General features: G+C 35.5%; 1 protein-coding gene across 2 annotated transcripts in view; it reads left to right on the top strand.

Annotated features, from left to right (window-relative positions):
- The first annotated feature begins 4,085 nt into the window (after window positions 1–4,085).
- The window catches only part of slc24a4a (solute carrier family 24 member 4a), a 56,293-nt gene continuing 43,375 nt past the window's right edge, over window positions 4,086–17,003 (top strand). For both annotated transcript variants that reach the window (XM_073826421.1, XM_073826422.1), the window contains exon 1: window positions 4,086–4,684. In XM_073826421.1, the coding sequence (XP_073682522.1) occupies window positions 4,507–4,684 (178 nt within the window). In that variant the 5' untranslated portion in view covers window positions 4,086–4,506. The remainder of the gene's footprint in view (window positions 4,685–17,003) is intronic.

Here is a 17,003-nt window from a genome sequence, read left to right on the forward strand (position 1 = left end):
ACAAAGAAACACACTTGAAAAAAGCAGCTAAAGGACCCTCAGACTGTGAGAAACAAGATTCTCTGGTCTGATGAACCTCAATTCCAAGCATCATATTTGAAGAAAACCAGGCACTGCTCCTCACCTGCACCATCCCAAAAGTAAAGTGTGCTGGTAGCAGCCTCATGCTGTGGGGGTGTTTTTCTGAAAACCCAGTCCAGATCATTCAGAACTTCCAAATGAACAGAAGGTTCACCTTCCAACAGGACAATAACCCTAGACACACAGTAAGAGTGGCTTATAGACAACTCTGTGAACGCCCTTGAGTGGTCCAGCCTGGGCTTGAACCCAATCAAACACTTGAACATCCAAACCTGAAACATCCACATCCAAGTTGACAGAGCCTGAGGGGTGAAGAGGTGAGGAGAAAATGGCAGATCATTGCCAAATGCTGATGTGCAAAGCTTGTCGCATCATACCAAACAGTACCGCCGCTCCCTATACGCAGAGTACGCAGTCTGCGTAGGGCACCAAGTCCCAGGGGGGCCCCATCCCAGCTGCTAAAAAAAAAACGTTTTTATATATTATAATAATAAATTAATATTAATAATATACATATAAAAATATAAACGTATATATATTGCATTTTACGGTAAGCGCAGAGTAGGCTAGTAAGCACCCGTGGTGACATGCAGCATCTGCGCCGCGACGCGCCCTCACCTCTGTTTACGGCTGCCTATTTGGCCAAAAATGATGATAATAATTGATGGACAATATGCCTGGTCCTGGAAAGAGACATCAATACTCCGGCGCCAAGAAACGAAAGAAAAAAAAGCCCAAGATGAAGCCCGTGTATATCACTTTCAGGTGCGTTCATAATCCTGTGAAACTTTATTTTATTCTGTCGACGTTAATAATGTGTTTTAATGTCGGTAATAATTTCACGACTAACGCATCTTTCTTAATATGAATAAAAGCAGATCTAAGTAAACACAGTGACTTAAAATGCATTATATTAAAACACAGAGGCAATTATGATTATTGATTAATAATGACCATATGGTGTCATTAAATAACAGTGTTAAAATACATAATCTAATACAAAATTAGCAGTTTACATTACAATTTTAATAGAAATGCCTGAAAAGGGCACCAAAGGCCTGGTAAATGCAGTTGTTACACTTACATGACGATCAAATTCCTTGTTTAATATTGACCAAACATTTAAAATATCCACATAATCTTTCCTATCATTTCCTCAACAAAAATATGTGGACATCATAACTCTTGTCTGCTTTATTGTCAAAGTCTGCTTTATTGTAAATTTTGAACTGCTCCACCAGATGACAGTGTTGATTTTATTTCAGTTTATTATTGTTTATTTTATTAAGATTTCACAAGTTTTATTTAAAGTGTAATTTTAGTTTGTATTTTTTGCTGTAGAGCTACAATTGTAATTTATAAATGATACAATTTATTTATGTATTTACTTTTATTTGAATAAAGTTCTATTTTGGCCCCAATAGTAGTTTTTTTTTTTTTACTTCCGTAATATTTGGGGGAAGGGGCACAAAAGTAAATTTTTGCTTAGGGCACCCATTTGGCCAGCAGCGGCCCTGATACCAAAAAAGACTTGAGGCTGTAAAGTTGCTTCATCTAAGTAGTTGAGTTCAGGGTATGAATACTTATGCAATGTACTTATTTCAGGTTTTCTATTTTTAATACATTTACAAAGTTGTGACAATTCTGTTTTGCTTTGTCATTATGTTTTTTGGAGTGTACTAATGTGGAAAAAAGTAATTAAAAGCAGTTTAACATAAGGCAGCAACATAACAAAATGTGAAAAAAGGGGTATGAATACTTTCCCAAGACACTGTACTGTATGTGTTACTAGATCATGTATCCATACAATTTTTAATCAATCTATTTCAGATGAATTGCTTTGGTTGTAAAAAATAAAAATAAAAATAAAAATAAAATAATACTAATAAAAATGCCATTACCGGTGCTGTGCTTTTACCTCCAGTGAATTCAATTTAGATATGCTGATTGAATATAAGTGCTGTTTCCACTGTATTCGGGAAAGGAAAAACTTGTTTTGGCACTAAAATATATAATGTTTAAAACAGCTGGGTGAATGGTTTGTGATATTAATTTATTTTCTTGAAATTACAGATTTTAAGATTTTTTTTCCCTTTTTGTGACTAGTAAATTCAATAGCAATATTATTTTTGTAAAGAATACTACTATTGCATTATGGAACTGACCTTAACTTGATATTTTCTAAAATAACATTATTCTAAAAGGATTAAAAAATGCCTTTTTTTTTCTTTAGAACGTACAACCATTGCATCCTGTGGTAGCCGCATTACTAAGTTTATGAACCACTTTCTTGTAATTTGTAAATGTAGGGCCTCACACAATAAGAACCCAAAAAGCCTGGAAAAAATGTTGCTCAGTCATTCGTCACCATATAAGCTGCTTTCTACCTAAGTCTGTTAAAGTGACTCACTAAGGGTTAATTTACAACAACCCATCATTTAACAGGGCAGTTTCAAGGAAAAGGTAGGACAGAAAACTGTTTAGCACACAAACTGTAATTGAAATAATACACACTTGTAACAAAACATTAAATAAGGGTCATTTTTGAGATTTTATATTGTCTGAAAGGTGAATAAATAAGCTTTCCATTGATTTGAAAAACAAATATTGAGAAAATTGCCTTTAAAGTTGTCCAAATAAAGTTCTTAGCAATGCATATTACTTATCAAAAATGAAGTTTTAATATATTTATGGTAAGAAATTTACAAAATGTCTTCATGGAACATATGATCTTTACTTAATATCCTAATGATTTTTGAAAAATAGATCATTTTGACCCATACAATGTATTTTTGGCTATTGCAATATACCCATGCTACTTAAGTTTAACTTTTGTGGTCCATGGTCACATTTTTATCACACTTTGTTACTTTAAATGGTCAACTTATTGAGCTATAAGCATACATGAAAATCTATAACTATAGCTATAACTGTTTATTTTAATATATCTTAAAATGTCATTTATTCCTGTGATGGCAATTGCGATTCCAATTCATTAATGAATTTTAGCAGCCATTACTCCAGTCTTAAATGTCACATGATCCTTCAGAAATCATTCAATGCTGATTTGCTGCTTGGGAAACACTATTATGATCATAGTTAAAACATTGAAGCACCATAATATTTTAGTGGAAACCTTTAGGATTATTTGAGAAATATAAAGTTCAAGAGAACAGCATAAACTTGAAATATAAACCTTTTGATACATCATTAATGTATTTACTGTCACTTCAATGCATCCTTGCTTAATACATTTTTTTAAAGTATTAATTCTTACTAGCCATAGATGTTTGAACAATAAATTAACACATTGCATCCTATAATTAAACCCCCAGACCAATATTTAAAGAAAATATGATCCACTGACATGAGATCCACATGATAAAATGATCATTTGTGACCCTGGACCTTAAGTAGCACGGTTATATATGTAGCAATAGCCAAAAATACATTGTCTGGCTCAAAATTATTGATTTTTCTTTTATGCCAAAAATCAATTATATTAAGTAAAGGAAATTAAGTAAAGGTCATGTTCCATGAAGATATTTTTTTTTACGGTAGGTGATTACCTACCATAAATATACCTAAACTAAATTTTTGATTAGAAATATGCATTAGCCCTACTAAGAATGGTGATTTTCTCTATATATTGTAATTTTTATTGCACCCCCAGATTCTAGATTACAAAAAGTTGTATCTCCGCCAAATATTGTCTTATCCTAACAAACCATACATCAATGGAAAGCTTATTTATTCAGCTTCAGATGATGTATAAATCGTATTTTACATAACATTCAGTGATTTATTAGGACCAGCCTACACTGTTTATATGCTAGAAGCCATGCCTTTTCCAAGGATTATAGTAGTCTAGTCTAGCGAGTGTAGTAGGCTCAGTGTGCATACGTCATCAGCGTCACGTGAACGCGCGTAACAGTCTCTCACATGTAGAAGTCACAGCAGCTGCATGAGAGGGAGATGAAACCTCAACTTGAGAGGAGTGAGCCTTAACGGCATGGATCCTAAAGACGCGTACTGACAGGGCTGTTTATATATTTCATGAAATAACAGAACACCACGCTCGCCCCGTATAGTTCTTATGTTAAAGAAAATGTGGCTTTTAGTCTTCTTACAACCAGACAACTGTGAAGTCCGACCAAAATATGTCCAGTGATTAATTTCAGCTGATTACAATTAGCATTTTTTTTTCTCGCAACAGGACACACGGGCTGCTTTAATAATACAACATCAGAACGAACGCGTGGACGCACCTGGGACTGAAGCTCAAACACACATGCACGCTGCGCGCTCCACTGCCTCACACGGGATCCGCGCACTGGACATGAGGAAGACCTCATCCCGAGCCTGATTTCCTGCGGTCCCGGCCATCTGTGTAGCTTCGATTCGGAGCTGAATTACACTCACAAAATGACCCAGCCACAGGCGACCATGGAGCTGGAGCAGAGCTGCAGTATATCTAAAAAGAGCATCATTACCAAAATGTTTAAAGTTCGCAAAAGGAGAGAGATGTTGTTCGTGCAGGTGTGCTTCATCTGCAGCGTCCTGTTCTTGGCGTGGTGTATGTCGGCGTTGCTCACAAAAACAGGTGAGTAAGTGATTGTCCTTATATGTTTTGGTGAGACTAACTTACACATCGCTACTTACGCGTGTCGTTATTGTATGGTGTGTTAATTATGCGCCGACTTGTCCTTTTTTGGGACGTCAGACGCTGAATTATTCACAGTAGTGTGAACAGAGGCTGATGTGAGTGGTTACAACATCCCTTCACATGAATATCTACACATAAACGGTTGACAGCATCTTTACAACGTCCGTTATTCTCTGGGCTATTTTGTGGGTAGATATGTCGGTTGGCATGGTTACACGTTGTACAGTATATTCAGCAGTCTCATTTGTGCGTATGTTAGTCAACAATGAAACAAACAAACAAACAAACACACGACGATGGTTCCAAGCTGTGGTCCAAAATATGTAACCGACAGCCCTTGATTGTGTTTATTTGTAACGGTATTATACAAATTGAATGCACAGTTTCATTCTATTCGACGATTAGTTGCTCATTTCAAGCTGTCTGAGTTTGAATGTAGCCCACATGGGCGGAGCCAAACGTTTAGATGGGCGGGTCAAGATTGTGAAGGGCGGAGTCAAAGCCACAGGCAGATTTGAAACTTCTGATTGTTTTCATGAATTGCTTACATTTAAAGGGTTAGTTCACCCAAAAATGAAAATTAGCCCATTATTTACTCATCCTCCATGCATCCTAGGTGTACAGGTGCTTATCATATTAGAATATCTTCAAATGGTTGATTTATTTCACTAATTCCATTTGAGAAGTGAAACTTGTATAATGTATAGTTCATTCCACACGGACTGATATATTTCAATTGCTTATTTCTTTTAATTTTGATGATTATAACTAACAACTAATGAAAATCCCAAATTCAGTGTCTCAGAAAATTAGAATATTACTTAAGACCAATACAAAGAAAGGATTTTTAGAAATCTTGGCCAACTGAAAAGTATGAACATGAAAAGTATGAGCATGTACAGCACTCAATACTTAGTTTGGGCTCCTTTTGCCTGAATTAGGCCGCGATCACACCGAACGCGTTTTTGCAGTTGGAGGCGCCTCTTTTGAATGGTTTTCTGTTGGCAGTGAGCGTTCTGCGCGCTGCTTATACGCCCCGGGCGCCTCGCGTTTTAGCCGCCTGCTGCGCCTCGCGTTTTTGCAGGAGCGCTCTGAGCGCCTGAAGTTGAAAAAAAATCAACTCTGAGCGGAAAAACGCCCAACGTCATTCGCATTCTTTTCCATTGTCCAATCGAATGAATGGAGAGGCGGGCCTTCTGTTGTGGTGATGAAAGTTTACAGTTGCTTAAAAAGTCCGGAGACTGCAAGAAATAGAGGAGAAACCTTTGGTGTCTATCGTGGGTAACCCGGAGCTGTATTATTTAGGGTTTCTGCTAATATGACAGTTTACTTAACAGCAAAAAACTAAGATTTTAGAGGGCTCGCGCTATAATCCTTTGATTTGACTGACAGGACAGCTGTTTTGGTCATTGCTTAGCAACATAAAAAAACCGCAGCACACTGCTCTTTTATTAAAAGTCACCAAAAAAGGCAGTGCTGTGCGCCTCGCATTTTTAGAACTAAAAGACGCGTTCGGTGTGATCGGGGGCCTTACTGCAGCAATGCGGTGTGGCATGGAGTCGATCAGTCTGTGGCACTGCTCAGGTGTTATGAGAGCCCAGGTTGCTCTGATAGTGGCCTTCAGCTCTTCTGCATTGTTGGGTCTGGCATATCGCATCTTCCTCTTCACAATACCCCATAGATTTTCTATTGTATTAAGGTCGGGTGAGTTTGCTGGCCAATTAAGAACAGGGATACCATGGTGCTTAAACCAGGTACTGGTAGCTTTGGTGCTGTGTGCAGGTGCCAAGTCCTGTTGGAAAATGAAATCTGCATCTCCATAAAGTTGGTCAGCAGCCTGGTATACAGTTGCGTTGACCTTGGACCTCAGAAAACACAGTGGACCAACACCAGCAGATGACATGGCACCCCAAACTATCACTGACTGTGGAAACTTTACACTGGACCTCAAGCAACGTGGATTATGTGCCCCTCCTCTCTTCCTCCAGACTCTGGGACCCTGGTTTCCAAAGGAAATGCAAATTTTACTTACATCAGAGAACATAACTTGGACCACTCTGCAGCAGTCCAGTCCTTTTTGTCTTTAGCGCAGGCGAGACGCTTCTGACGCTGTCTGTTGTTCAAGAGTGGCTTGACACAAGGAATGCGACAGCTGAAACCCATGTCTTGCATACGTCTGTGCGTAGTGGTTCTTGAAGCACTGACTCCAGCTGCAGTCCTCTCTTTGTGAATCTCCCCCACATTTTTGAATGGGTTTTGTTACACAATTCTCTCCAGGGTGCGGTTATCCCTATTGCTTGTACAAATTTTTTTTTTTTTTTTTTTTTTTTCTTTCTCTACCACATCTTTTCCTTCTCTTCGCCTCTCTATTAATGTGCTTGGACACAGAGCTCTGTGAACAGCCTGCCTCTTTTGCAATGACCTTTTGTGTCTTGTCCTCCTTGTGCAAGGTGTCAATGGTCATCTTTTGGACATGATTGTGTAGCCTACAGAACTAGACTGAGAGACCATTTAAAGGCCTTTGCAGGTGTTTTGAGTTAATTAGCTGATTAGAGTGTGGCACCAGGTGTCTTCAGTACTGAACCTTTTCACAATATTCAATTTTTCTGAGATACTGAATTGGGGTTTTTATTAGTTGTCAGTTATAATCATCAAAATTAAAAGAAATAAACACTTGAAATATATCAGTCTGTGTGGAATGAATGTAAACATTATACAAGTTTCACTTCTTAAATGGAATTAGTGAAATCAACTTTTTGAAGATATTCTAATTATATGACCAGCACCTGTATATGACTTCCTGATTCAGATGAATCCAATCGGAGTTATGTATAAAATTTATCCTGGCATTTTCAAGCTTTAGAATTGCATAGATGGGTCTCTTCAGTATATAACAAGTCCAATAAAGTGCATCCATACATGGAAGCAGTTCTGCGCGGATGGCGTTAGACGTAAGCGTTGCGCATGCGCCAATGAGTCTCACATATACCAGCATTTGTTTACAGGAGCAAAGGAAACAAAGCTTCCTTAGTTTAGCAAAGGAAAACCAGTTTCCTCTTGGTTTATATTAAAATTCTCCATTTTTCATTACAAATCTTTTTAAAATTTTAATTCATGACTGATGCTATGTTTACTTCTCTCTATGGTGCGTCCGTGTTCATCACTTCCGAGTTTATCGCCATTCACCCGGAGCTGCTTTTGTGTATGACCAGCCGGTGCAAGCTAGATTTAAGTGATTATTGTTTTCAATATGCATATTTTTCTTATAAAAATGCATCGATTTGCTACAGGAGGCCTTTATTCTGTGTGAGGCATGGATACACTTTATTGGACTTGTTTTGGACTGATGAAGAGAAACACTCGCCCATGCAATTCTAAAGCTTGGAAATGCCAGGATCATTTTTATTATAACTTTGATTAAATTCTAGGAATGGGACGATAAATCGCTGCAACCCAAATCGAGAAATGATTTCACATCGATTCTGAGATTTTCGAACACATCGCGATTCTTTCTCAAATCGATTCTGAGCTTAGTTTTTGAACAGCAGATGGCGCTGCTTGCTTTAGAAACAGCCGTGCTCTGCTTGTTTCCAAATCCTTACTCGCACTTGATTCACCATTCATACAATTCGTAAAGGTTGAAGCAAATTACAAGGGTGTTCACAGTGGGCTGTGTATACATTAATCTTGTGTCATAAAAGCATTCTGAGCCAAGGTGAAATTACACGACTCAGCTGAACGCACAAGTGCTCCTCAGCACTCTTCTTCATGAGTATTTGAGTGTGTGGATAAACTCATCTGCTGTTGAGTTTTTATCTAAGTTCAGAATCCATTCTCGATGCATTTAGAAGGTCTCAGATTGTCCCATCACTCATGAATTCGTCAATGGTAAATGATGGGCTAATTTTCATTTTTGGGTGAACTAACCGTTTAATTGAATGTAGCGTGTTCGATGAAGATCTTTCTCTAACTTCTCAGAGGCCTTCTGACTGAATTAAGCAAACAGTCACAGTTTTGTTTAGCGTCATGTGTAGGGATGTGAAAATGTAAAGTTATTGTCCTTACAATAACAAATTGTCATGTAAAACTCTTGCATGTATTTTATTAAGGCTATCCACCGTATTCTTTGACATGCCTTTTGTTGAGACTGGTTCATTAGTCGCTGTAGGGAAACAACAGGAAGAATAATGTGCGGTAAATGGTAAAACTGTTTGCACTGCAAGCCAGTGTGTTCATAATTAAGATAATACATTAAAATAATATGGTAAGACACACTAATTTGCAATATCAAGCAGTAAAACAAGCTGTTTTGTACAGCTAAAAATAGCTGGATGTGGATAAGGCCGGAAGCCAGACCCATAAAATTTACAAATGGCCACTCCCGTTCTTACGGCAAAAATAAGGTAAATATCTACTTAAGTATGAACTCAAATCCAGTGTTTAGTAGTTCCTGATAAGCATTATTGTCAAAGATACTGTATAAACATGACTGCTTTCTTTAATGAGCGGTTTGGCGTCAAGACCAGGCGGAACGTTAAAGGGTTAGTTCACCCAAAAATGAAAATTAGCCCATTATTTACTTACCCTCCAGGCATCCTAGGTGTATATGACCTCCTTCTTTCAGACGAATATAATTGGAGTTATATTAAAAATTGTTCTGTCTGTCCGAAGCTTTATCATGCCAGTGGGTGCTTCTTTTCATCGCTCCAAAATAAGTCCAATAAAGTGCATCCATCCATAATAAAAAGTCACTCACAAGGATTCAGGGGGTGAATAAAGGTCTCCTGTAGCGAATCGATGTGTTTTTGTAAGAAAAATATCCATATTTAAAACATAATCACTTTAACCTAGCTTGCACTATGGAAGCAGGTCCGGGTGGATGACGTTGGTGTTGCACATGTGCCTTTAGAATCTCGTGAAAACCAATGTTTGTTTACAGGGTCAAAGGAAGCCAATGGTCTGTGGGTGTAACATCTGAGGCTGAGATTATGTTCTAACAACAAAATATTAATAATACTCCAGTGTCATTAAACGCACCATAAAAAAGGTTTAGAGACAATTTTCACTCAGAAATTGCTAGTCAATTTTTCAATGTATCACAAAGAAACCAGTAACATTGAATTGAACATGAAGTTTCGAAGGAGAAAGATTGAAATATGTTTTTATTGTAAGACATGCTTGTAATCTATTTTTACATCTTTCTTTCTTAAAGTTGAGATATAGGCCTAATGGAAGTAGTAACAGATCTTTTCTTCTGTATCATGACGGACATCTGAATGTAATGCATTTTTGAAAAAGAAGTGTCCAGTCGATACTACTACTCCCCAGCTCACTTTAATTGTGTGGAAATATGCAGATTGAATATTTAGTTAACATCTCCGTTTGCGTTCCACGGAAGAAATAAGGTCATGTAGGTTTGGAACTACATAACATTTTTAAAGATAAAACTGGAGATATAAGCAGAGCTCTGAGACCCCCGCTGATCATTAGCCGGCAGACAGTCTGATATCCATAGAGTCTCATGTTTTCTTTTTTTTTCTTTTATATGTCTCTCCGCAAGAGTATTGTGAAAGGAAGGTGAAGGAGGATTTGAGGAAAAGCAGTTTTACGAATTGGATTAAAAATCACATCTGTAAGATGGAGGGTATAACTATCTCATGTGTAATTTAAGTATGGAGATGAAAAGGACACAGGAAATGGAATCAGTGGCAGGTGAAGAGCACAGTACGCAAACTATGATATATGGGCCATTCTATAGAATTGCTGCAAAGTCAGAGTTGGAAACCTCTTGGAAAAAAATATCTTCCACAAATTTTGTACACATTTTCACACATTTCTAGTAACTGCAGTTAATTCTCATATTGTGTCTTCAGAAAGTTTTGGAATATTTGTCACTACTGAAACACAGTAATGTATAATTTAATACATTTGCCTGTTAAGATTTTGATTCCATCTACCATTGTAAATATATATATTTTTGCTATTTTATTAAAAAAATTTCAGAAGTAAATCAAAAACAATAACAATTCTATATTTTATATTCTATATTTCAAGTGTGATTTATGAGATTTGTTGTATTTTAAATCCATTTTTTCTTTGAAATCAATATGATCAACTTTTTGGCTTTTACAAAGTTAAGGATTCATTAGATTTGAATATACATTGAAACTAAACACTGTCACCATCAGCTAAGTTGATAATTCAATATTTTTTTTTATATTTTTGACAAAACGTGTCTTGTTTTGGTTGTGACTGCACATTTTTGGTAGTGACAGTAATGTTTTTGGTATAGCAACCAGAATTTTTTTTTTCCTCCCTAACGCCTTTACTAAACACTAAAAAAACATACTAAAATACAAAAAAGTTCAATAACTGTACAAAATTGTTTTATTTCCCCCAAATAAAAGATTGTGTTCCCTTTTGTCACTACAGAAACAATGATGAGATGTTTTGTAGATTTTGTTTTGTAGATTTGGGCGCAGCTCAAAAAAGCAAATTTTTGCTAGCACAGTTCTGAATAGTTGTACAAGCATAAATTTAAAAAATATTTCATGATGATAAATGCAGGGGTATAGTTAAAAATTAGTCTTAGCCAATGGAATAAAACATGCATTGTTTCGGTAGTGACATGAACTACATAGTTTAATATTTTACAAAAATAAATAAATAAATAAATAAATATATATATATATATATATATATATATATATATATATATATATATATATATATATATTAGGGCTGTCAATTGATTAATCATATCCAAAATAAAAGTTTGTTTTTAAATATGTGTGAGTACTGAGTATATTAATAATGTATATATAAATACATACACGTACATGTATATATTATAATAATAGTTGTCTATATATATTTATATTTAATTCTATATACATATAAACTCTTTATAGTTACATATAACATTTTGCATCAAATATATATACATACAAGTGTGTGTATTTTTATATACATAATAAATTTACACAGTACTCACACATATGTAAAAACAAACTTTTATTTTGGATGTGATTAATCAGGATTAATCATTTGACAGCCCTAATATACAGTATATATAATTTTTTTTTTTTTGACAAAAAAAAATCAAAAAGATATTTTTTAAAAGCAAAATAAAATGCAAAAATGATTTTAGTATTTTCATAAGTTAGCTTTCAGGACAGCCAATTAAACCCTCCAATTAAAAGTATCAAATAAATGATAATTTTATATATACTAAGCTTATTGATATTTTAAATATGATTGTTGGTTTCAATAGATAATAGAAAGATCTTAGTAAACATCCAAGACTTCTTGGAATTCTTGGATGCTTTTTAAATGTTTTTTGGTTGTGGGACAGCAGTTTGCACCAATTCTGTAGAATTGCCCATATACCATTGTAGACCATCTGAGGCTCATTGGGGACAAAGTGCTTGTGGTGACATTTCTGCAAATATTACAGAGATGTCAGGTGAGTGCCATTATAATGTTAGCCTACCCTGAACCTAACCTATAGTGGTAACAAAAGTAAAAATGCATTTGCTAAAGTAACACTGCCATTTTAGCATTTTTCTACAAGTCTTGAGCTCTTTTTTGTGACTCATACCGAAGTGCTTCTTATTGAAAGTGCAATATTGTACCAGGTGAGCTACTGAGCAAGTTTACAATAATAATAATAATAATATAGTATTGCGTAAATGTGTAAAATAAGTCTGTATAATACCCCGTAATCATAATTGTCAAATATTTTTGTAAAATGCAATAAAAGTGGGTGTCCTGATGACAATAGTGTTCATTTCATCTGAAAAATCCAGTCAGTTATAGGGCTGTGCAAATAATTGAAATTCAGTTTTAATTTCTGCATCAAACAATCATGAAAATACAGTAAAATCAAGATGAAACAATTATTGCGCCCCATTCCACCCCCTTTCCAGTGGTGAGCTTTCACTCCTTCATAAAAGCCTAATTTCACATGCAAATCAGCAAAATCATGTAATGTGACTTTCATAAAAAGGATGTGATTAATAAATGTTTCTTTGATGTTGTGTTTTTAAAAGCAAGCGAGAGAACTTGCGCCATTCTGTGTATGCAGAGACAGCAGAACACGGACATGTAAAGTTATCTTTTAGCTCAATGTGCACACCTAAACGGTCAAATACACGCAAAAATATTTTAAAATGAGGGAGAGCTTAAATGATCATAAACCGTTGAGAATGAAAATATGTTTGTAACAGTATATTGGATCCGTGTGGCTCTTAAAGCGGCAACAAATTATATTCCTTCCGCCGTCTCTGTGCTTAATGTTAATAAAATGTAAAAATACAAAGAAAAAAATCACTCACTGCAGTTGAATGAAGGACTTTTGTAGTTTTAATAAGAAACAAGGCATTTTTAATTATTACAGTGAAGACGCTGTTTTATTTTGCATTCAAATAATTACATTCAATTTCTGTAGCAGGCTGTTTGAATACTTTAGACTTGCATAAAAGTATTCAGTCTTTTCTTTAAAAATGGAAAAAAAAGCACCCAGTGCAAAGTGCACCCAGTCATAATGTTAAATAATCGTGATTACAGTATTGACCAAAATAATCGTGATAATGATTTTTGCAATAATCAAGCAGCCCTAGTCAGTTACATGCATTACCTAGATATACAATTGACTGCAGTTTCCAGCGGAAATGAACACCCAGCCTAGGTGGTTATAAATGGAGCACAGATCAAACCTCTGTGGTACAAGCACATCTCAGACACAAATGATGTCTCATTACAGGGGATTTTGCATCACGCTTTTCCACTTACTCTTATTGCCTATGAAGTGTACAGCGTTGCCCGCCTGGCTGAGCGATGCTAGTGGGTGCGGTTGAGTTTAATTACGGCAAAATTACAAGCGGCTTAAGGGATTACCTGCACATGATATTGTAATGATGAGGATGCTGAATATGTGCTTTCTGCTTAATGGCTCTACGGATGTTGGCGTATCTGATAAGCCTGTCAGGAGTCCATCTGGTGTGCTCTCCTGCTGTGATTATCGAACATCACACCTAATATGGGCCAGCTTCTCAAATCTCATTCCTGTTCTTCTGCACCTTCTCATTTCCCTCCATTGATAACCGTAGGGAAGTTAGTGCAGGCTGAAAATGCTGCTTAATGAACTTTTTATTGCTGTTGAGTTCATTATTCTGTCCTCCTTCTGTGACACTTCGTTACACAACTTTACTGCTTTTTTTTTCTGCTTCTCATAAGCTCTAAGTGGGTCATTCTGTTCTTGATTTAGGAGCAGTTGGAATATTTTTGACAGGTTTTGCTGCAGTAGATTTCAGTTTGGGGATTTTTTTCAGTCTCTGTCTGGCTAGTCCTAATGTACTGTAGGGAATAGAATCAAGACTGGCCATTTAAAAGATATTGTGTGCATTAAAAGAATTGTCCACCAGAAATTGAAAATTATCACCCTTATCTTGTGTTGTGTGTGTGTGTTTTTTTTTTTTTTTTTTCTCCCCCAACTCAGATAAGTTGGGAGTGGGACTAGGAAGGGAATAGTTTGGAAGTTAACAGTTTTGTTTCTTAAATTCGGAAAATGATTCTTTCAGTAAAAAAAAAAAAAAAAAAAATCAAGGTACCTAACTATAGTATATTTTTAACCGTGATAATACTGGGCAAATGTATACGGGCCATTCTACAGAATTGGTGCAAACTGCTGTCCCACAACCAAAAAATGTTAGATGTTTACTGTCCTTCTATTATACACTATATTGCCAAAAGTATTCGCTCACCCCCTTCTAATGAACAGGTTTGACTACTTTAGTAATTTCCATGAGTGCAAATCTTAATGTTTAAGCATAAAATGATATTCTAGGGAATTGTGTGCTTCTAATTTGATAGCAACAGTTTGGACAGGACCCTGTTCAATTCTAACATGACAATGCCTTTGTGTATAAGGCAAGGTTCAAATCGAAATGACTGATTCAGTCAGTGTGGAAGAACTTGACTGGTCTGCATAAAGCCAGTTTTTATAATGAGTTTTTGGCTCAAGGTCTGCATTTAAAGTCACACCAGAGGTGTTCAGCTGGGTTTAGGACTTTGCTTTCTGTAGACCAGTCAAGTTCTTCCACACTGACTGAATCAGTAATTTCGATTTGAACCTTGCCTTATACACAAAGGCATTGTCATGTTAGAATTGAAGAGGGTCCTGTCCAAACTGTTGCTATAAAATTAGAAGCACACAATTCCCTAGAATATCATTTTATGCTTAAACATTAAGATTTGCACTCATGGAAATTACTAAAGTAGTCAAACCTGTTTATTAAAAGGAGGTTAGCGAATACTTTTGGCAATATAGTGTATATTGAAACCCACAATAATATTTTAAATGTCAGTAAGCTTAATATACATAAAATCATCATTTATTGGGTACTTTCGTTTGGGAGGTGGCTGCCCCGAACGCTAACCCCTAAATCAACTTATGAAAATGATATTGAAATTTTTGTATTTTATTTCAGTTGTTTTTATTAAAATTAGCTTTTTATTTTATTTATTTTAAGTGAAAAAAATATTTTTAATATTTTGTTTTTAAATCATGAAAGTTTAAAAAAATGTGTCCTGCATTTTATCACTACACTGTAAAAAGTTTTCCCCAGATTCAAGTTCAGCAGCTGCCTTCAGTTTTTAAGTTAAATCAGCTTAAAACTACAAGTCATTTTAACTTATTACAATAAAAATGAGTTGATTGAACTTGTGAGTTTAAATGACTTAAGTTGATTTAACTTAAAATCTTAAGGCAGCTGCTAAACTTACGTTTTTAAGTTAAAACTGGTGAAAACTTTTTACAGTGTACCGAAACAGTGCATGTTTTAGTCCATTGCCTAAGACTTATTTGAACTACACCCCTACTTTTATGATCAGTAAATATTCATGTGTTCCTCTTTCTCATAGCTACATGGCGAGATAATAGGCCCCATCATTTTAAGGTAAATGTGTTAAGTTTGAAAATCTGTGTGTAACCTTAAGGAACGTCACTAGCAAGCACCTTTTTTTTTTTTTTTTTTTGCAATTAAGCACACATTTTGGGTGTCATTCCATAACATTTTAGTTTTTATGTGTGTACAACTGTTCAGAATTGTGCTAGCTAACCATCTGCTGATTAGTCTATTTGAGGTGGGCTTAAAAGTATCTAAAATTATCACTGTTACCTATGGTCACGACTGAAACACGTGGTGACAAAAGGAAACACCAAATCCTTTATTTGAAGGAAATAAACAATTTTAGTACAGTTATGCAAATGAGCAGCTTAGTATGTTTTAGTATGCGACTATGCGTCATGTATGATTGACTTTATGCCTTTTATTGCTGTGTTTTGGTAGTGACAATTTTGGGGAGAGAAGAAATATTCCAAAACTTCCTGAAAACACAATATGAGAATTAACTGCACAATTACTAGAAACATGTTCCTTGGATATTATACTATTTGCAGACATAAATCATTTGTGGATTTCCAACTCTGACTTTGAACAAATTCTGTAGAATGGCCCATATACTCTTTTTGTAATTTACGTTATTTTAGGGGAATTAATACATGAAAGGCTAGCTGACTGCATATTACACTGGAATCAAAAATATTCTGACTTTTAAAAAACAACCTATTACACACACTAACACTTGAGCTGGACGAGTCAAATTTAACCAGTCAAGAACCACTAAATTAACCACTCATTCAACCATTTACTCCGTAAGTGAAGTAAAACTGATAGTAAAGCAAGTTTATTAAGAAGTATATGCTCATAAGTGTGATTCGTTTGTGAATCAGACTACACTGGTCATGCTATTTCTTGTTGCATGTAACCAGCGGTAGTCATCAGATTTATCTGTTTATTGTTTTGTAGTATTTAGAGGACCATTGTTTTTCACAATGTAATCCTAATGTGAATGTTTTCTGAAAACACTCACAGTGTTTCAGTACAGTGTTCTAATTCTTCAGACCACATTGGTGGCAGAATCCAGACGTTCACAAAATGTCTAAGGAATTGAACGTCATGAAAATCCCTAAAAATAGAACTGAGTGATGACTTCTGCTTGTTAATTGCTTTCATGTTGCACAGAAAAAGTAACATCATACATTTGATCATTTTTGACAGAATTTGCATTTTTTTTTAATAATTTGAATAAATGCAATGTGTTCAATGATTAACAGCCGTAATGCCAACTGTCTAACAAATATGTTCCACTAAATGTGTGCCATAGTTTCAGAACAAGATAAATGTGATTATCC

Source organism: Garra rufa, chromosome 21, assembly GCF_049309525.1.
Source record: "Garra rufa chromosome 21, GarRuf1.0, whole genome shotgun sequence".
Taxonomy (NCBI): Eukaryota; Metazoa; Chordata; class Actinopteri; order Cypriniformes; family Cyprinidae; genus Garra; species Garra rufa.